Source organism: Symphalangus syndactylus, chromosome 5, assembly GCF_028878055.3.
Source record: "Symphalangus syndactylus isolate Jambi chromosome 5, NHGRI_mSymSyn1-v2.1_pri, whole genome shotgun sequence".
Classification (NCBI taxonomy): domain Eukaryota; kingdom Metazoa; phylum Chordata; class Mammalia; order Primates; family Hylobatidae; genus Symphalangus; species Symphalangus syndactylus.
In genome coordinates, this window is record NC_072427.2 from 130425416 (window position 1) to 130447409 (window position 21994).

The 21994-nt window shown below is 39.9% G+C and overlaps 2 protein-coding genes across 22 annotated transcripts in view; one reads left to right on the forward strand and one right to left on the reverse strand.

Moving 5' to 3' along the window:
- The window catches only part of GANC (glucosidase alpha, neutral C), an 85760-nt gene extending 84841 nt beyond the window's left edge, over positions 1-919 (reverse strand). For 4 of the 15 annotated variants that reach the window (XM_063639559.1, XM_063639561.1, XM_063639564.1 and 1 more), the window contains exon 1: positions 676-815. The gene's annotated coding sequence lies outside the window, so the exon portion shown is untranslated. The other 11 variants (XR_010120838.1, XM_063639560.1, XM_063639562.1 and 8 more) reach the window with 9 other exon arrangements.
- TMEM87A (transmembrane protein 87A) overlaps positions 659-21994 on the forward strand; it is a 63797-nt gene continuing 42461 nt past the window's right edge. For 2 of the 7 annotated variants that reach the window (XM_063639576.1, XM_055278876.2), the window contains exons 1-6: positions 677-865; positions 1989-2049; positions 5742-5827; positions 9525-9638; positions 12808-12861; positions 13053-13097. In XM_063639576.1, coding sequence (XP_063495646.1) covers positions 722-865; positions 1989-2049; positions 5742-5827; positions 9525-9638; positions 12808-12861; positions 13053-13097 — 504 coding nt within the window. In that variant the 5' untranslated portion in view covers positions 677-721. Of the gene's footprint in view, positions 866-1988; positions 2050-5741; positions 5828-9524; positions 9639-12807; positions 12862-13052; positions 13098-15060; positions 15183-21994 lie in introns of those variants that run through there. The other 5 variants (XM_055278882.2, XM_055278881.2, XM_063639577.1 and 2 more) reach the window with 5 other exon arrangements.

The window sequence follows — 21994 nt, forward strand, 5'->3', positions numbered from 1 at the left end:
CCTCCCTGACTGGGAAGAAACATCTGCAGATCTATCTCAGTGGCGGGGTCACGCCACACATTTTGAAAACTGACCCTCTCTGTCTCCGTTTTCAGTTGAGTGGGAAGTGCCGGCCGGGTCTTTGCTGGAGGCTAGGTCTCCGGCCAGATTCTACTGCAGCATCGTACTCTTCAGGGCTAGAAGGGGCCTTTGAAGGTTGTTACACTACCCAGTCTAGGAATCGCGTGTACTCCACCACCGCCGAATTCCAGCCTTTGCTTAAATACCACCCAAACCAGAGAACTCACTACTAGACGCCAATTGGGCAGCCAGACTTAGGGCTTTTCCAGACTTTCTGGCCCCAAAGTCTGACACTGACTTAGAAGGGATGAGGGGCTGGGGCGAGCGGGAGAAGTAGAGAGCCAAATCCTGCACGGGGTGCCTGCCTGATCCCAAAACCTTTAAGGGCTGGGAGAGAGAAAAGACTCAGGCCAGGCTGGCATGTAGCGTTCTCCTTAACCCAGCTGACCAGATTCCAACAGGATGACGCCTGCGCAGTAGGTCCAAAGTCTCACGGCGCACAGACGATTGTCTGAGGGAGAGGCCGCTACGCGGCACGGCAAACAAGCCCCGCGACGTTTCCAGGACCCGGATAATCCCGCCCTCAGAGCAGAGCCGGAAGAAGGCGGGACGAACCGGAAGAGGGTGAAATGCTTTCGGTAGGCACTCCACGGCTGTGAAGATGGCGGCGGCTGCGTGGCTTCAGGTGTTGCCTGTCATTCTTCTGCTTCTGGGAGCTCAGCCGTCACCACTGTCGCTTTTCAGTGCGGGACCGGCACCCGTAGCTGCTGCCGACCGGTCCAAATGGCACATTCCGATACCGTCGGTGAGTATTCACTTCACTAGCGTCTGAACCTAGAGGAGCAAGGGGTGGGGCTACGGCGGCCCAAGGGGTCCTTGAAGGTTCAGCAAAAGTCTCTTCAAAAGGGGTGGGGTTGCCGGGATGGTCTGTGTGGCTGGCCAACTGGGACCCACCTCCCTGGAGTGGAAAGCCGCGCACTTATGTGATTAGGCTAGCGGGAATGTAAGGGCCACATCAGCAACAGAAAGGAGTGGTGGAGCGGCTTCTCATTAGAAAAACAGAACTTTCAGTGCTTGACTTGAGATGTAAACGACGTACAAACGGAGAGTTGTTTATCTTTCAGATGTTTCAGAGAATCCAGTGTCCTCGGGTTGGATAAGAAAGATACGTAGATAGGAGTCTTCATTTCTTTCTTTCTTTTTCTTCCTCTGCACTTCTTGGTCCCTGAGTAATTCTGCTTACGAGATGGTTCGACTTCGCTTCAACTTTGAAATGGCTATTCTAAGCTTTACTGTGCGACTAGAAAGCATAGAGATTTAAAAAATGTGTTTTAACATGGGAATGGTTAAAATGGAAGAAATAGTACTTTAAATTTAATGTGGTAAGGCTAGTCTTTCATTTGGATAATTAACTACATGGGTTGACCCTTTCTGCCCCTTACCCATTTTAAACCTTATTTCAGTAACAGGTATAGTCCTGTGAGCAGACAAAAACCAGATGCAGGGAGGAAATGCTGAAAAGCATTAGCCCCATTAAACCTGCGTTGTCCTTTTTGTTTCATTCTGCTCTGCTCACTGATTGTAATGTCCAGATCTTATTTGGGCTTTTATATATGGTAAACGTTATACCTTTTGTTCAGTGGTGAAGATTTTCAGGTGTTCAATTAGGTTTTTACTTGTTACTAAAATGGTTAAGTCTTTTTAGATTCGAAAATAAAACTCTGGTTATCTGCACACAGAATAGTTCATTAGAAAAAATGATTGGTTATTCTGAGCAGTGATTGGTGAGTAAAGGGAATGAACTGATTAAGGGGTACGTCCCATAAAGATTTAAGTTAAGTTGGAATTTCTAGCAGTCTTAGATAGTTATATGATGCTTTGGTAATTGAAACCATCTGAGGCTAATTATCTTTCCTTTATGTTTGCAGGGGAAAAATTATTTTAGTTTTGGAAAGATCCTCTTCAGAAATACCACTATCTTCCTGAAGTGTGAGTTTTTGAATTTCATGAAGTTTTAATTTGAATTTTAAAAACTTATAGGTAATGTTTTAAATTACCTATTTTTCAAATTCTGAAATCTAATAGTCTGGCATTATCTAGGTATAAATATTTTTAGTATTACTAAGGTCCTTTTACTGAATCATCTTCAAAGTACTTGTGTGAACTTTATTTTCTTCTCTTGTTTTTCTGGTGTTTACGTTGCATATATACACTATGTATACATTATATATTAGTATATATAATGTATATATTAATATATATGCTGTATATACTACGTTGAATATTCAGTCACATCTCAGTCGAATTACATTTACAGTTGATACTTTCTGAGAAAAGCATCCTTAGGTGAGTTTGTCATTATGCAAACATCATAGAGTATACTTAAAACTGGATGGCACTACACGCCTAGTCTGTATGGTACAGCCTATTGCTCCTAGGCTGTAAACCTGTATAGCATGTTACTGTACTGAATACTATAGGTGATTGTAACACAATGGTAAGTTTTTGTATATCTAAACATAGGAAAGTACAGTACAAATACGATATTACAATTTTATGGGACCCCCATTGTATATGTAGTCTTCCATTTACTGAAATGTTATGTAGTGCATGACTGTGATTATGTTGGGGTTGATTCCCTGCATGGTTGTTTTAATCTGTTCTGTGTAGATTAAAGAGGTTTTACTCTTGTGTGCTTGTTAAATGTTTACTGCAAACATGACCTAGGTTTGTCAGGCGGTTGGCTATGAAGGAATATATTTAGTAGATCCCTTATTTACAAAAGGAGTACTTTACTGCCTTGGAAGAGGAAGCTCAGATATTATCAAGAAATAGAGATTATGTAGAACAAAACTAGTTTGTCTAGTGGAAAAATGACTGTATCTGAATCTAAAGTATCCCATTGTGTGTTCAATAAAAGCTTCCTTTTAGTTCTAAAACTGGCTTTAATTTAGAGAATGATTGATCGGGGGCAGCTTTATTTCTAGATGAGGGATAAAAATCCTGATGATAGATGTGTGATTCTATGCATACTGTCTTCAAGGAAGTGCAAAATTATAAGTCGTAGTTAGATAATTTTATTCTTTTCAATTGTTTAGTGAATAATTATTACTTATTGCATAGACTGCAGGGAAGTAATAGAAAAATGTTCTTCCCTCATCGAGCTTACATTCTAGTGGGAGTGAAAACAGCAGGTAGAATTTCTCTGAAGAATATATACTATATCCATGAATACATAATCAGTCTCCTGACCAATGACTTACATTTGATTTAGATCAAATCTACTCTGACACTGGCCTTGTGAGATTGGTTTACTAGGTAACCTGGTAACCCTTGTCTTTTGGAATAGCCTGACAGCCTGTTTGCTGTTCTATTCTTTTGTTAGGTCCAGTCTTTTTTTCACTTGTAGTTTGATCTAGTGGTGTTTTGCCAAGTTAAACCAACTGCATTTTTTTTAAGATGGTGTCTCGCTCTGTCACCCAGACTGGAGTGCAGTGGTGCGATCTTGGCTTACTGCAACCTCCGCCTCCCAGGTTCAAGCGATTCTCTTGCCTCAGCCTCCCGAGTAGCTGGGATTACAGGCATGAGTCTCTATGCCCGGCCCCAACTGCATATTTTGAAGTGTTTATAGCTCATTGTTTTTGGAGGATTTGAGGCACTTTATTTTTTGTTGTTGTTTTTTGAGACGGAGTTTTGCTGTGATGCCCAGGCTGGAATGCAGTGGCACGATCTCGGTTCACTGTAACCTCTGCTTCCTGGGTTCAAGCGATTCTCCTGCCTCAGCCTCCTGAGTAGCTGGGACTATAGGCGCGTGCCACCACGCCGGCTAATTTTTGTATTTTTAGCAGAGATGGGGCTTCACCATATTGGCCAGGCTCATCTCGAACTCCTGTCCTCAAGTTATCTGCCTGCCTTGGCCTCCCAAAGTTCTGTGATTACAGGCGTGAGCCACCGTGCCTGGCCTGAGACACTTTAACATTTACATTATCTTTTTCTTTGTTATTTCTGTGCTTTCTTATATTTACCAGTTGTCTTTGATTTTGTACTTTTTGGGGGATGGTATATAGCTTTCCATGGAATAGCTGGGACCATTTTTATTGTCTTAAAGCCTTTCATTTAAAATTCTAAATATTGTCTTTTAACATAAACAGCAGTATTTTTGCTGCCAAATTTCCTTACAAGTCTCCTGTTTGGGGGATGTGTTCTTACTGGCTTTTTATTAGTTAATCCTGTCTCTGTATGGATTATTTTGAATAGTTCATAGCCTGATTGGTTTTTATCATTTCCATAAATTCTATCCAACAGGTCAAATTTTTGAACATTCTAATAGAGTCCTTTGAAAATATGTTGTTCATTTAAAAATTAGTTTGAGAAAACAGTTTAAAAGAAAGAAAAAAGGAAGCTTATAATTAGGTTGCGTCTTCTGTTATGAACGAAAAGTAGATTCCTAAATGCAGCATGTTTATTTTTGTCACATTTGTATAGAGTAGGGAGTCTTTAGTATATTTTTCCTTGCATAGCTAGAATCAAAGATAAAAGCGAATACTGACTTCCTCCAGCTAATCAGTCATATAGTCAGATTTACCTTCCCAAGTCTTCAGAATGTCTTGATCCATTAGAATACTGTGTTCCAAACTGTGTTTAATGAGCTTTATGAAGCTTCCATGATAACATGAGCTTCCTTGAGGCCTCTTTTAAGGTAGGCTTTGAAAAAAAAATCTGATACTCTTATCTTTGCTTTTGCTATTTCTACCTTCCACAGCCATGTTTGCTTTTCGTTCATTGCTCTTTCTGTTCTATCTTGATATCTTTCAAGGTCCGAGATACCAATTTTGCTCTCAGTGGAACTGTTATGTATATCATCATTTAACACCATTTAACAGTTATGAATATTGCCCTGTGACATGCATTCCTAATTTTATTATTGCTTGTCTCTTCAACTAGCCTTTCGAAGGGTCTTAATAATTTGTTTCCACTCATTTCCCTCTTTGGCCTAACAATGTGCCATTATACCTTTGTATACTTGCGCTATTTATTTATTTATGTTTTTTGAGACAGGGTCTCGCTCTGTCGCCCAGGCTAGAGTGCAGTGGTACCATCATGGCTCACTGCAGACTTGACCTCCTGGGCTCAGGTGATCCTCCTGCCTCCCTCACCTGAGTAGCTGGGACTATAAGCATGTACCACCACGCCTAGCTTTTTGAACATTTTTTGTAGAGATGAGTTCTCACTATGTTGCCTAGGGTGGTCTTGAACTCCTGGGCCCAAGCGATCCCCCTGCCTTGGCCTCCCAAACTTCTGGGATTATAGGTGTGAGCTACCGTACCTAGCCTGCTCAATAAATACTTAAATAATAGAAGACTGGCTTGAATTTAGGACTGCTTTATCACTCCCAGGTTTTTCCCAATAGAGATCCAGAAGTTAGGACTTCATGGCATAAAAATAGATCCACAGTTTCCAGAGGTTAAAAACTGCTTACCTGCTATTTTTCTATGAATAACAATATTTATCTTAATATCCAGCTCTTTTTGCATGTGTTTCAATACTTTATGTTTGGAGAAAGGATGGTCTTTGAGTATCTCAGTTTAGGGTAGGAAATAAATAGGATGTAGGTTAACAGTTTAGGAAAAATGCCTTGTTGGGGAATTATCTTTTGTTAACAAAGATTTCTTCTTTTGTAGTTGATGGAGAACCTTGTGACCTGTCTTTGAATATAACCTGGTATCTGAAAAGCGCTGATTGTTACAATGAAATCTATAACTTCAAGGTAAGGAACATAAAATTTACAGACTTTTCTTGGACCTTAGTGATTATCTGGTTCCAGTCTCTTAATTTCATAGAGGAAAGAGTATCATGTAGCTATGGAGGAGGAGAGCTGAAACTAGAATGCATGCTTCCCAATTTGCAGACCATTAATTCTCAAACTTTTTGGTTTCAGAACTCTTATATTTGTAAAAATTATTGTGGACTCCAGAAAGCCTTTGAGCATGTGGGTTATGCTGTTAGAAATTACAACTGAGAAAATATAAAAATATTTATTAATTTATTTTAAAGTAGCAATAATAAACTTATTACATGTTAATATAAATAACTGTTTTTCCCAGAAAACCACATAGAAGAGTAGGATTGTTTTGTATTTTTGTAAATTTGTTTACTATCTGGCATAACAGAAGATCACTGGATTCTTATATTCCCTCCTTCACTCAGTGTGTTGCAATAATTTGGCTTAAGTACATGTAGAAAATAACGACCTCATACAGATAGATAGTTGGGAAAAGGAATGGTATTTTAATGGCCTTTTCAGATAACTGAGGATATTCTTTTTTGATTCTATACCAAAACTCAACAAGTGGAAGTTTTTAAAGGTTAGTTGCAATGTGGAATCTGAAATATTAATGAACTTTTTTTGTACACTGATAAGAAATCCACTGATATGAATGTATCTTTTACCTGTGTGTGATCTTGTAGCATCATTTAGAAAATAGCAGTTGGCTGAATTATATACATTTTCTAAATATTAACTCATTTCACACTTAGCTAAAAATTACATTGTTTATAACTATACCCTGCCCTCTTCATCTCATCAGTAGGTTCTTAAGTTTTGGAAGCCGTTAAATTCAGTGTAGCAGATACAAGTTCTTCAAAATTCCAGTTTTTGCTTGAAATCTCAAATTTTATTTTGGTAGTGAATACTGTCAGTTGTCTTCCTTGAGGGGACAGCCTCCATTGCCCATTTCCAGAGAAATATCTCTCAAATAACCAAGTCTGAGTAATGGTAGTTTTTCAGTCATTCTTTCAAGTAAATATGGTGTTTCGTGGAAAAAATGATTAGTTTAACTCCCAAGTCAAAGCAATTGCAGAGTACTTGATCTCAAGACAATAATTTATTGTATTTTGCATACTTTCCATTTTGTCACCTAGATTATTTAAAAAGTCAGGTACTCAAAAGGTCCAGATTTAATAACAATAATTTTTACTGCTTTATCTAGGATATTCTTACATAAAACTGGCACTTTTAAAAACTGTCAGTTTGTGACTATGAAGAATATGACTGCTAGTACAATCAAGTGCCACTGCCTTAGTTCCTGATAAGGGGCAGCAGTTTTACCCACTATTGCTTTTGTAATATCATTACAAGTCAAATAGCATACTATTATTATTATGAAAATAGTTTTTTTTTTTTTTTTTGAGACGGAGTCTCACTCTGTCACCCAGGCTGGAGTGCAGTGGTGCGATCTCGGCTCACCGCAACCTCTGCCTCCCAGGTTCAAGTGATTCTCCGGTCTCAGCCTCCTGAGTAGCTGGGATTACAGGTGTCTGCCACCACACCGGCTAATTTTTGTATTTTTAGTAAAGATGAGGTTTTGCCATGTTGGCCAGGCTGGTCTCGAACTCCTGACCTCAGGTGATCCAGCTGCCTCAGTCTCCCAAAGTGCTGGGATTATAGGCGTGAGCCACTGTGCCCAGCGATGAAAATAGTTTTGACTATGGTTCAACAGCCACACTTTTGAGAATTGCCATAATCCAGAATACTTGAGCGTTGAAAATATATTGCTCAAAGAACAAAGCTGGAAGCATCACATTACCTGACTTCAAACTATACTACAGGGCTACAGTAACCAAAACAGAGACAAAGACCAATGGAACAGAGAAGACAGCCCAGAAATAAGGCCGCACATCTACAACCATCTGATACTTAACAAAGCTGACAAAAACAAGCAATGAGGAAAGGACTCCCTATTTAGTAAATAGTGCTGCGATAGCGTGCTGGCCATATGCAGAAGATTGAAACTGGACCCTTTCCTCACACCATATTCAAAAATCAACTCAAGATAGATTAAAGACTTAAATGTAAAACCCAAAACTATAAAAACCCTGGAAGACAACCTAGGCAATACCATTCTGGACATGGGAAGTGGCAAAGATTTCATGATGAAGATGCCAAAAGCAATTGCAGCAAAAGCAAAAATTGACAAATGGGATCTAATTAAACTTAAAAGCTTCTGCACAGCAAAAGAAACTATAAATAGAGTAAACAGACAGCCTACAGAATGGGAGAAAATACTTGCAAACTATGCATCCAGCAAAGGTCTAATATCCAGCCTCTATAAGGAACTTAAACAAATTTATATGCAAAAAACAACCCCATAGAAAAGTGGGTAAAGGACATGAACAGACACTTTTCAAAAGAAGATATACAGCCAACAAGCATATGGAAAAAAAGCTCAGTATCATTATTAGAGAAATGCAAATCAAAATCACAATGAGATACCATCTCACATCAGAATGGCTATTTTTAAAAAGTCAAAGGATAATAGATGCTGGCAAGGTTGTGGAGAAAAGGGAATGCTTATACATTGTTCGTGGGAGTGTAAATTAGTTCAACCACTGTGGAAAGCAGTGTGGCAATTCCTCAAAGAGCTAAAAACAGAATTACCATTTGACCCAGCAATCCCATTACTGGGTATATATCCAAAGTAATATAAATCATTCTACCAGAAAAACACATGCACATATATGTTCACTGCAGCACTGTTCACAATAGCAAAGACATGGAATCAACCTAAATGCCCATCAATGGTAAACTGGATAAATAAAATGTGGTACATATGCGGCCATAGAAAAAAATGTGATACATATGCAGCCATAAGAAAGAATGAGATCATTTCCTTTGCAAGTACACAGAAGGAGCTGGAGGCAATTATCCTTAGCAGACTAACACAGGAACAGAAAGCGAAATACCACATTTTCACTTATAAGTGGGAGCTGAATGATGAGAACACATGATCACAAAGAGGGGAACGACACACTGGGCCTACTTGAGGGTGGAGGGTGGGAGGAGGGAGAGGATCAGAAAAAATAACTCTTGAGTACTAGGCAGTACCTGGGTGATGAAATAATCTGTAAAACAGTCCCCTGTGAGTTCAGTTTACCTATATAACAAAGTTGCATATGTATACTGGAACCTAAAATAAAAGTTAAAAAAAATATATATATATATATGGTTCTGAGTTGAATTTTTCAGACCTTTTACATTCTGTTTCTATCTCCCAATTTTTATTTTTAAAAAGATTATCCTAGTTTTGTGCTTGCAACAATTTTCTGCTGTATCTTAGCTTATGAGCATGAAAATCTTTTGGCTGATGTTGTTAATTTGGTCAAGTAAATTCTTTTAAGTATATTTTAATGTGACAAAACCCTCTACACTCTGGCAGTTTCCCAGTCTACCCAGAATTGTTAGTAGAACTATGCCTTGTGAGCCAAAGACGAGAGTCTAATAGTCCTTGAGTCTAATAGTGTTCGATTCTTAGATACTTTTATATAGAGCCTTTATCTGATGCTGTTCATTTTTAAAATAGCAAACTCAAAATTGTATTTGTACTACAGGTGAACTATTTGTTGTACTCTTAGTATCTTATTTTTTGGAAGGTGAGTTAACTACTCTGTATTATCTCTTTTTCCAGGCAGAAGAAGTAGAGTTGTATTTGGAAAAACTTAAGGAAAAAAGAGGCTTGTCTGGGAAATATCAAACATCATCAAAATTGTTCCAGAACTGCAGTGAACTCTTTAAAACACAGGTAATCTTTGAAAGCGGTTGGAGGTAAATAGAATAGGTAAAAAATGGAATGTATATATTTTTGACTATATCCACTTCCCACTCCTCAAGTATTTCTTTTGGCAGAAGTAAATGGAAGCATGTTCTGATAGGTATATAGTCAGCCACTTACATATTCATCTTATCAAAGAGAGGGTGTACTTTCCTTTGTGTGTAAAAAGCAAACCCCCATTTTTTTATTGTGGTAAAATATACACTACATAAAATTTACCATTTTAACCATTTCTAAGTGTATAATACAGTGGCATTAAATATATTCACATTGCTGTGCAGCCATCGACCCATCTCCAGTACTTTTTTTTTTTCCCCCAAGGCAGATTCTGTCTCTGTCCCCCAGGCTGGAGTGCAGTGGCACAATCTCGGGTCACTGCAGTCTCCACCTCCCGGATCTAAGCAATTCTTTCACCTCAGCCTCCCAAGTGCTAGGGCTACAGATTGACACCATTAGGCCTGGCTAATTTTTTTGTGTTTTCAGTAGAGACAGGATTTTGCCATGTTAGCCAGGCTGGTCTTGAACTCTTGACCTGAAGTGATCCACTTTGGCCTCCCAAAATGCCAGGATTACAGGTGTGAGCCACCGGGCTGAGTCCCATCTCTAGTACTTTTATCATCCCAAACTAAAACATCATACCTATTAAACAAAAATTCCCCACCATCCAACCCCAAGACCATGGTAACCACTCTTCTACTTTCCATGAATTTGACTATTCTAGATACCTCATATAAATAGAATCATACAACTTTTGTTCTTTTTTGTCTGACTTCTTCCACTTAGCATAATGTTTTTAAGGTTCATCCATGTTATAGCATTATCAGAATTTCATTCCTTTTTAAGGCTAAATGATGTTCTATTGTATGTATGTACCACATTTTGTTTTTCCATTCATCTGTTGATGGACATATTTAAAACCTCACATTTTTAATTCTCTGGTCTCCTCATCTAATTAATATGTTCCCAGAAAAATCAGGGTTTTAAAAATTTACTTCTATAGATCTGAAATCAGAAGGGTATCATCATTGTCTTAGAGTTCAATTTCACGCCTTAATTTTGTAGAAAGAGGGAGATGTGACTAATCATACATTTTTCGTGCTTATACATATGTAATCATGTAAGTGGAGATTTTGATATCAAATTTTGTTGTCTTAGAAATAGTAATCTCAGTTTTTTGATAGAAAAATTTTATATGTGTTGAAAATAGTTATAGTAATTATCATCTATACTTGTCCTTACTATATTTAAAAATTATTTTGGAATATTTAGCAACTTGCCTTGAACTGTCAAATTACTAGAAGTAAAGTTTATTATTAAGAAAACAAATTTAATCATTGGTAGTTGAGGCCAGACGTGGTGGCTCAGGCCTGTAATCCCAGCACTTTGGGAGGCCGAGGTGGGCAGATCACCTGAGGTCAGGAGTTCAAGACCAGCCTGGCCAACATGGTGAAACCCTGTCTCTACAAAAAAATTAGCCGGGCGTGGTGGCGGGTGCCTGTAATCCCAGCTACTCGGGAGGCTGAGGTGGGAGAATCACTTGAACGCGGGAGGCTGAGGTGGGAGAATCACTTGAATGCAGGAGGCTGAGATCATGTCAATGCACTCCAGCCTGGGCGATGAGAGCGAAACTTGGTCTCAAAAAAAAAAAAAAAATGGATAATTGATGAGCAGATGAAGTAATTGGTAATTGAAGGAAGAGTTCCGCTTTTATTATAACTTAGATTTTATGGTCTTGGAGGGAAAAGAAAATAGCTTTAAGGCCAGGCGTGGTGGCTCACGCTTGTAATCCCAGCACTTTGGGAGGCCAAGGCGGGCGGATCACGAGGTCAGGAGATCGAGACCACGGTGAAACCCCGTCTCTACTAAAAAATGCAAAAAGTTGGCCGGGCATGGTGGCAGGCACCTGTGGTCCCAGCTACTTGGAGAGGCTGAGGCAGGAGAATGGCGTGAACCTGGGAGGCGGAGCTTGCAGTGAGCCGAGATCGCGCCACTGCACTCCAGCCTGGGCAACAGAGCAAGACTCCGTCTCAAAAAAAAAAAAGAAAATAGCTTTAAGATGGTGAAAGAATGGTAGAGAAAGCCAGAAACAATGTGATGTGTAGTTTGTATGTTTTCTGTTGGTTTTCCAAATTTATCCCTTAGGCTAGGAGGATTGGTTGGTCTTTCTTGGATTTGATTATGGAAAGCTACCTGTTGCATCTGGTTGCCGGAGGCTGACTACTTTTAAATGTGCTATAATCTTTCCAGGGTCTTGGCTTATTGGTAAGGTTTCCTCTCCTCCTCCAGTCTAATGTAACAGGGTTGAATTACACAGTCTCATTACTCAGGAAGGAGAATGCCTCATCTACCGATAACTGGTAAGAAAGATAATTAGTGTAGTTTTTTACAGGCATGAAGTGTAGTATGGTGGAAGGGACAGCAGACCTAAGCATCAAGAATATTAGGTTTAGGCCGGGCGCAGTGGCTCACGCCTGTAATCTAGCACTTCAGGAGCCTGATGTGGGCGGATCACTAGGTCAGGAGATTGAGACCATCCTGGCTAACACAGTGAAACCCCGTCTCTACTAAAAACACACAAAAAATTAGCCGGGCATGGTGGCGGGCACCTGTACTCCCAGCTACGCAGGAGGCTGAGGCAGGAGAATGGCCTGAACCTGGGAGGTGGAGCTTGCAGTGAGCCGAGATCACACCACTGCACTCCAGCCTGTGCAACAGAGCAAGACTCTGTCTCAAAAAAAAAAAAAAAAAAAAGAATATTAGGTTTAAATCCTATTTCTTTGTCTAAAGCTTTGTAGTTTTGAGCCACATTTTACTCATCTGTAGAATGAGGGGAAATGATCTAAGATTCTTCTATCCTAAGCATACATCATATATCTAAGGCTTTGTCATTCTTAAATGTTTATTATTCTCGTAGAAAAATTGAATGGCCATTTTGGTTTGATACTATTTTCTAGTTCCCAGCAGGGTTTTATTCACTTGTTTGTGGTTAATTGGAAATGTTTTGTCTACTGATGCTGTGTTATTATATTTACTAGTTAGGGTGTGGTGTTTTGTTTTAACCATTTCTTTGTATTTTGAGCTATGCTTTTCTTCTAGTATTTACACACCTTTAATTTTTTGTTTTGTGTTTCTTTTATAGAGCTTTTCTGGAGATTTTATGCATCGACTGCCTCTTTTAGGAGAAAAACAGGAGGTAATTGTTTTCATTATATATTTCTGAGAGTGCGGTAAAAACTTTGGTGGTGCAGGAAATACCCGCGCTCACTGCATCTCCAAGGAGGGAGTGCTGCACCTGGGGAGCAGGCTCCCACAGTGGCTACAGGAACTTGAGCAGCTAAAAACAAGAAGTTCTGAATTAATTATTATTTTTTTTAATGTTTAAAGGCTAAGGAGAATGGAACAAACCTTACCTTTATTGGAGACAAAACTGTAAGTATATTTGGGGATTTGGGGCATTGAACACATAGTTTAGTTTTCTTATATTTGTATATTTTTGAATTGTTCTCCCATACTATGCTAACATTTGAAAAGAAAGTTAAATCTGGAAGCTATAGACCAAAATGTTAAAAATGGTTGGATCTCTGAATGATACTATGAGTGATTTTTAGTTTCTTTGTGTTTTCTGAATTTTCTGCTGTACACCTGCATTGCTTTTATAATTATCCCCCCATAAATATCTGTAAACAGGAAGAAACTTATTAAAAATAAGAACTCTTAAACTTCATCTAAAATTATCTGTGATAAAATATAATTGAGAGAGAGTTTGGAAAATTGAAATAAGGTCTAAAGCTATAAATATGCCTTAAGTTTTCATAAATATGCATTGTATGGATACTATTTTCAAATTCGTAATTAATTCCTCAAAACATCGCCAGTTAAAAATTTAGAGGAAGGATGACAGCTATCAATGTTGGGTTATGGTTTTTACAAAGCTGATTAAAGTTTTTAATTTTATAACAACTTTATGAAGGCATAATATACGTATTACAGAAGTTATGTTTTGTTTCATTTTTTGAGACAAGGTCTCACTCTTGCCCATGCTGGAGAACAGTGGTGTGAACATGGCTCCCTGCAGCCTTGACATCCTGGGCTCAAGTGATCCTCCTGCCTCAGACTCCCAAGTAACTGGGACCACAGGCACATACCACCATGCCTGGCTAATTTTTAAAAATTTTTTGTGGGGGTTGGGTCTCACCATGTTACCCAGGCTGGTATAGAATTCCTAGGCTCAAGTAATCATCCCACTTCAGCCTCCCAAAGTGCTAGGATTATAGGCGTGAGCCACTGCACCCAGCCTAAAAGTTATTATTAAAGTTATTAAAGCATATAATTTAGTGATTTTTAGTATTCTCAAGTTGTGCAAGCACCAATCGCTAATTCCAGAATTGTTCATCCCCAAAAGTAGCCACATAGTCATCAGTCACTCCCGATTTCTCCTGCCCCCAGCCTCTGACAATCAGTAATCTATTTTCTTTCTCTGTATTTGCCTTTTCTGGACATTTTATATAACTGGAATCATATAATACATGGCCTTGTGTCTGGCTTCTTTCACAGTTTACACTCTGTCTCAGCTTTTACTTCCTGCTTGCACAGAGCCTTAAGATCAGCCAGTGAATGATTAGGGCCTCTTCAGGTCTGTCCTGGACCTATGCACAGCCGTGGACATGTGTGCAGAGCCCTGCACATATGGCCTTCTAGATTTCCAGGAATATTTTGGAGCTTTCCAAAGTTCCTATGGACATCTCATTCTCCAATTTTTCCTTTTAAGTTTCCAATCAGCCTCTTAATAGCCCCAGTTGGTAATGTCACCTCAGGCAGCTGTGATCTTGAACGATTGCTATTGAATGTTTTTGACAAATGCTTTGAGTACGGGGTTGTTGACACTGGGTGATCTCTGAGTCAGGTCAGATAAAGACAAGTCCTGAGAATGGAGCTTTTCAGCAATTTGCCAGACAGCTCAGGTGATCAGTCTTTTAGGGACCTCCAAATGTATTTTTTCCTTTGGGAGACCTAGGTGGGCAGATCACTTGAGGCCAGGAGTTTGACACCAGCCTGGCCAACATGGTGAAACCCCGTCTCTACCAAAAATACAAAAATTAGGCAGGCGTGGTGGTGCATGCCTGTAATCCCAGCTACTTGGGAGGCTGAAGCAGGAGAATCACTTGAACCCAGAAGATGGAGGCTGCAGTGAGCCGAGATCACACCACTGCACTCCAGCCTAGGCAACAGAGTGAAACTCTGTGTTCGCTTACCCCACCCCCTTTGCTTAGTGGCTGCTAAGCTGTTGTTTTTCTCAGCTGTTAACAGTTTCAGGGACTTTGGTTTTAAGGAACTTGGGAGAGAGGAATGGGATTAGGGTGAACACAGACTCGAGCTTGCTTTTCTTTCCTAGATTCAGATGCCTTTCTTGAAGAAACATTTCTTGGATTGTTGAAAGACTTCACTAATTTCCAAAGTTCCAAAAGTTGATTTTGATAGTTTTTGCCAGTGTTTTTATTGCTTTTTTTTTTTTTTTTTTTTTTTGAGACGGAGTCTTGCTCTGTCCCCCAGGCTGGAGTGCAGTGGCGCAAGCTCGGCTCACTGCAAGCTCCGCCTCCCGGGTTCACGCCATTCTCCTGCCTCAGCCTCCCGAGTAGCTGGGATTACAGGTGCCCGCCACCACGCCCGGCTAATTTTTTTTTTTTTTTTTGTATTTTTAGTAGAGACGGGGTTTCACCGTGTTAGCCAGGATGGTCTCGATCTTCTGACCTTGTGATCCGCCCGCCTCGGCCTCCCAAAGTGCTGGGATTACAAGCTTGAGCCACCGCGCCCGGCCGTTTTTGTTGCTTTTATGGATGAGTAGATTTTCAGAGTTTCTTATTCTGGCATTCTGAAAGTGTTCTCACTACCTAAACCCCAGTTTTATTTGTACAGAATTTTAACTGAAAGTAAGTTAGGCATGACAGTCTTTGTTAATTTTTTTAAACAAAAGACAGCCATTAGGACTGGGTGCAGTGGCTCACGTCTGTAATGCCAACACTTTGGGAGGCCAAGGTGGGCAGATTACTTGAGGTTGGGAGTTCGAGATCAGCTTGGCCAACGTGGTGAAACTTTGTCTTTACTAAAAATACAAAAATTAGTTGCTCATGGTGGCAGGCACCTGTAATCCAAGCTACTCAGGAGGGTGAGGCAGGAGAATCGCTTGAACTTGGGAGGTGGAGGCTGCAGTGAACTGAGATCACGCTACTGCACTCCAACCTGGGCAACCAGTGAGATTCCATCTCAAAAAAAAAAGAAAAAAGATACTCATTGGATTTTCTCTTACTAATAGGTATATATTCGCTGTGAAAATGGAGATGATATACATAAATGAAAAGAAGAAAATAGTAATCTATAATACCATGCAGTGATATATTTATTTTCCTAGTCTTTTGTATATGGGCATGTTTATATTATTTTGAAAAGGGAATCTTACAGTATGTATTATATGACTTTTTTTGTAGCTTAGCAATATAACATGGACATGTCTTCAGTTTGGTAAATATTGTATTGCATCATTACTTAAATGCTTGTATAGTGTCTTACTGTATCAGTACATTGCAATTTGTTCAATTCTCTGTTCTTGAACATTTATGAGTTTCATTATCTTGGAATTTTATGTAGTGTTGTGATTAATATTTTAACTACATTTGCTTTTAAGTCTTTATTTTCTGATCTCAGAAGAATTGTATATTGGGGTAAGTTTTTAGTTCTATAACTTAAAAGTAAAACTCCTTTGTAATTTTATGTTCTAATAGTTTTAGCAGTTTGGTGTGATTACACAGAGCACATGCATATTAACCAAAATAAGATCATATTATATACCATTGTATAATTTTTTCTTTTTATTACCAAATTGGTACATTGAATACTACTTCACCTTTTTATGGCTGCTTAGTGTTCCATTTTATTATGATTTTAATAATTAACTCCCAATTGATGAACATTGGGGTTATTCCCAAATTTCCCCTATTATGGATAAAGTCATGTTCATAATGTCTAGCTCTATTTCTGTGTACATTTGTAATCTTTAGGCTAAATTCCTGGAGGTAGAATTGCTAGATCCACATGTATGCACAGTTTAAAAGTTCTTTTTCATAGCAATTTATGGCCCAAGAAAGTGAGAGTGAGTGTCTTTGTTTATGTTGCTATAGAAGGACACCTGGAGCTGGGTAATTTATAAAGAAAAGAGGTTTATTTGGCTCACTGTTCTGTGGGCTATGAAAGAAGCATGGTGCCAGCATCTGTTTCTAGTGAGGGCTTCAGGCTGCTTCCACTCATGATGGAAGGTGAAGGGGAGCCTGTGTGTGCAGATCACATGGCAAGAGAGGAAGAAGGAAAGAGGGAGGAGGAGGAGAGGAGGTAGCGGGCTCTTTTTTTAATAATCAAGGAACCAATAGAGGGAGAACTCATTACTGAAAGGACAGTGGCACGAAGCCATTCATTAGGGATTGGCTCCCATGACCCAAACACCTCTCTCTAGAATTCACCTCAAACATTGGGGATCAGATTTCTTTTTTTTTTTTTTGAGACGGAGTCTCGCTCTGTCGCCCAGGCTGGAGTGCAGTGGCGCGATCTCGGCTCACTGCAAGCTCCGCCTCCCGGGTTCACGCCATTCTCCTGCCTCAGCCTCTCCGAGTAGCTGGGACTACAGGCGCCCGCCACCACGCCCAGCTAATTTTTTGTATTTTTAGTAGAGACGGGGTTTCACCGTGGTCTCGATCTCCTGACCTCGTGATCCGCCCGCCTCGGCCTCCCAAAGTGCTGGGATTACAAGCGTGAGCCACCGCGCTCGGCCGGGATCAGATTTCAATATGAAATTTGGGAGGACAGATATCTAAACCATAGCAGTGAGTTTCCATCTTTCCTCACAAAAACAATGGCTGTCATCATTTGAAATAGATTTTATGCAGTTTGTCTAGTTAAGCAACAATTTGTTCTTGTAAATTGTATTTAAAAAATTATTGTTAAGCCAGGCACTGTGGCTCACGCCTGTAACCCCAGCACCTTGGGAGGCCACAGCAGGCAGATCGCTAGAGCTCACGAGTTTGAGACCACCCTGGGCGATATGGTGAAACCTCGTCTCTACAAAAAATGGAAAAACTAGCCAGAAGGTGGCACGTGCGCCTGTAGTCCCAGCTACTTGGGAGACTGAAGTGGGAGGATGGCTTGAGCCTGGGAGGCAGAGGTTGCAGTGAGCCAAAGTCACACCACTTCACTCTAGGCGATAGAGCCATACCTTGTCTCTAAAACAAAAACAACAGCAAAAAAATTATTGTCGAAGGTGAACCTTCATTTATATGGATATTGGCACTTGTGCTTTCTTCAGTTGTCTTCTGTGCACAGCATACTTTGAGTTCTACTCAAGGTTTGAGTCTTGTTACAGTGATTAAAACTGGCTGAAAGGTGAGCCTGTTGAATACCACAAGTAATATTTAGGAATACTTAGTCAAAATATAGGCAAAAGAAATGAAAGAATTATCTATCTTTTGATCTTTCTTCCTGAAAATTTGGTTTGAGGCAAATACCTTATAATCCTATTTAAAGAATATTCACAGGCTGGGTTCAGTGGTAATCTCAGCACTTTTTTAGGCTCAAGGTGGGTGAATCACTTGAAGCCAGGGTTTGAGACCAGTCTGGTCAACATGGCAAAACCCTATCTCTACTAAAAATGCAAAAATTAGCTTGGTGTGGTGGAGTACACCTGTAATCCCAGCTACTTGGGTGCATGAGGCCTGAGAATTGCTTGAGCCCAAAAAGCAGAGGTTGTAGTGAGCCATGATTGCACCACTGCACTCCAGCATGGGTGACAAAATGAGACTCTGTCTCAAAAAAGCAAAAAGGATACTCACAAATACAGTACCTCCATCCTATTTCATTAAAGCTCTGATTAAACATATATGTTTATGGGCTGGGTGTGGTGGGTGGCTCACACCTGTGATCCCAGCACTTTGGGAGGCCAAGGTGGGTGGATCACCTGATGTCAGGAGTTCGAGATCAGCCTGGCCAACATGGTGAAACCTCGTCTCTACTAAAAATACAAAAAAAAAAAAAAAATTAGCTGGGCGTGGTGGCGCGCGCCTATAATCCCAGCTACTTGGGAGGCTGAGGTGGGAGAATTCCTTGAGCCCAGGAGGCGGAGATTACATTGAGCCAAGATCGTTCCACTGCACTCCAGCCTGGGCAACAGAGCAAGACTCCATCTAAAAGAAAAAAACAAAAATCTATATGTTTATGGAAGAAAGGTCCTCTGCATGTCCCTTCTTCTAAGGAAAGATTGATACAGGAGAACACTTTAATATTTTGATTAACTCCGTTTTTTGGATTTAAGCCATAATGTGATAAATTTAACATAATTTTAAAAAATTAAGAGTTTATTGTTTAGAGCAGTTTTAGGTTCACAACAGAATTGAGTAAAAGGTACAGAGAGGCCAGTGCAGTGGCTTATGCCTATAATTCCAGCACTTCGGGAGGCCAAGGTGGGAGGATCACTTGAACCCAGGAGTTCAAGAGCAGCCTGGAAAACATTTGAGACCCTGTCTCTACAAAAAGCAAAAGTTGGCCGGGTGCGGTGGCTCACGTCTGTAATCCCAGCACTTTGGGAGGCCCAGGCAGACAGATCTCCTGAGGTCGGGAGTTCGAGACCAACCTGACCAACATGGAGAAACCTGTTTCTACTAAAAATATAAAATTAGCTGGGCATGGTGGCGCATGCCTGTCATCCTAGCTACTTGGGAGGCTGAGGCAGGAGAATGGCTTTAACCTGGGAGGCGGAGGTTGCGGTGAGCCAAGATCGCGCCATTGCACTCCAGCCTGGGTGACAAGAGCAAAACTCCGTCTTAAAAAACAAAACAAAACCCCCAGTTTAGCCAGCATGGTTGTGCATGCCTATAGTCACCGCTACAGGGGAGGCTGAAGTGGGAGGATCACTTGAGCCCAGGAGGTCAAGGCTGCAGTGAGCCATGATAATGCCACTGCACTCCAGTCTAAGTAATAAAGCAAGACTCTGTCTGGAAAAAAAAAAAAAAAAAAGAGGAGAGCTCCCACATGCTGTGTCTATACCTGTACACTTAGCCTCCCCCATCGTCAACATACTGCACCACTGTGGCACACTGTTAAAATTGATGAACCACATTGACATGTTATTATCAATCAAAGTCTGTAGTTTACATTAAGGTTCACTCTGCATTGTACATTGTATGAATTTTGATAAATGTGTAAAGACATCTTCACCTTTTTAGTATCATACAGAATAGTTTCAGTGCCTAAAAATCCTCTGTGCTCTGCCTGTTCATCTCTCCCTTGCCCTTGAACTCCTGGCAATCACTGATCTTTTTACTGTCTTCATAGTTTTGCCTTTTCCAGAATGTCATCTAGTTGGAATTGTACAAATATGTGACCTTTTTAGATTGGCTTCTTTCACTTAGTAATATGCATTTAAGGTTCCTCCATGTCTTCTGGTGGCTTGATAGTTCATTTCTTTTCAGTGCTGAATCATATTCCATTGTTTGGACATATCACGGTTTATCCATTCATCTATTGAAGGACATCTTGATTGCTTTCAAGTTATAACAATTATAGATAAAACCATTGTAAACATTTGTGTCCAGGCTTTTATGTGGACATGAGTTTTCAACTCATTTGGGTAACTATCAAGGAGCATGATTGCTAGATTTTATGGTAAGAGTATGTTTAGTTTTGTAACAATTGCAGTTTTGACAATGCAGTGCTTAATCAAAAATAGAATGTTTTGGGAACAAAACTACTCTTGTCTGTCTATCTGACAGCATCAATAACTGGATTGTCACTTGTAGCTTTAATTACCTTACTCATGGGGTTAAAAAGTTCTGTTGAAGGGCACTTAGAATTTTGAGATCATACCATGAAGACAGTGTTTTAAAAATAATTCTGTTCACAAGCTAGCGGTAGACCGTGAAAAAGAAAAAAAAAAAGAAAAAAATAGTTCTGTTATGGAGAACGAAATAATTAATAGTTGAGATGGTAGTTAAGAGCCCAGGCTGTGGGGTCAGATGCCATAGATTTTGAAATCCCAACTTCACAACTTAATATTTCCCTTGGAAATGTTATTGTCTTTCAGTTTCTTACATAATAAAATGGAGCTAATAGGAATGATATTACCAAGAATTGTGGAGTAGCGAAGTCCAGGTCTCCATGCCTCCACAAAAGCAACTAGTAAGCTGATGAAAACTATCGCATTCAACTTTCACAGAACTTTGAAATCTAACCAAAACTTAATAAGGAAAAAGTTCAACAAAGAAAGAAGCTGCTACATTACATTAAGAAAGTGCTGTGATATTGTAATTTGTTTACCATACCCTCCTTCCCAGTTCAGAGGCAGGAAGATGGCAACCCGCAGTCGTGGTGCAGGTTGCTGGTGCCAGGGGAACTAATACAGACCTTTTTCTTAAAGACTTGCCGTTGTGTGTTTTCACCTGCCTGGAGGCTCCCTGAAGAATCCTTGCGAGGACTTGCCTTTGTTTTCCCCAACTTAGAGTGTTCCCAGGGCTGGAGTGGCTTCCTGGGTTGTGTTTGCCAAAAGCATTTGAATGCAGAAGTACTGTGTGCATAGGGAAGGGGTAACAGTGGGGATAAGCAATAGAGAGACTGTCAAGCATGAGAAGGAAAGGGTCCAGAAAGGAGATTTGTGGGAGAACAAGGCTTTTTAAAGCTTCTGTGTATATTGAGGTATGAAGAAAGCCATATATATTCTCAGGACTGGACATATGATCAGAAAAGACCTTAGATGACCCTAAGCTTTCATTCTGGCTGACCTTCAGGCTCTGTACAAGCAAAAAGTGAAGACTAAGGAATGGCTTTAATTGGCCCAGCTAAGCGTTGAAGGATTGCCTCAGGGTGCGAAGACTGGAGAATTTTCTGTTCTTTTTCGTCTTTGGCTCCTGGTGTTTGAGAAATCTTTGTCAAAACACTAGCTGACCACTAAGCTAAACGAATATAGATTCCAGTAGCCACACAGGTCTAAGAATGCAGACTTTACAAAAACGGTTTAGAAAACTTACTAAGCAAAAGAGACATAACCCATATTATTATTACCAGCTAACAAACCCCAAGGAGGGGGCAGATTGTGGTTTCCAGAGTTGCCACTTTATAACATTCAGTTTTCAGTGGAAAATTATGAGGCATGCACAGAAACAAAGTATGGCATATTTACAGGATTAAAAAAATATACATGCTTTGAAGAGGAAGCCTCAGCATTAGACTTACCAGACCAAAGATTTTAAGTGAACTGTCTTAAATATACTCAAAGAGCTAAAAATAAAAAAACCGTG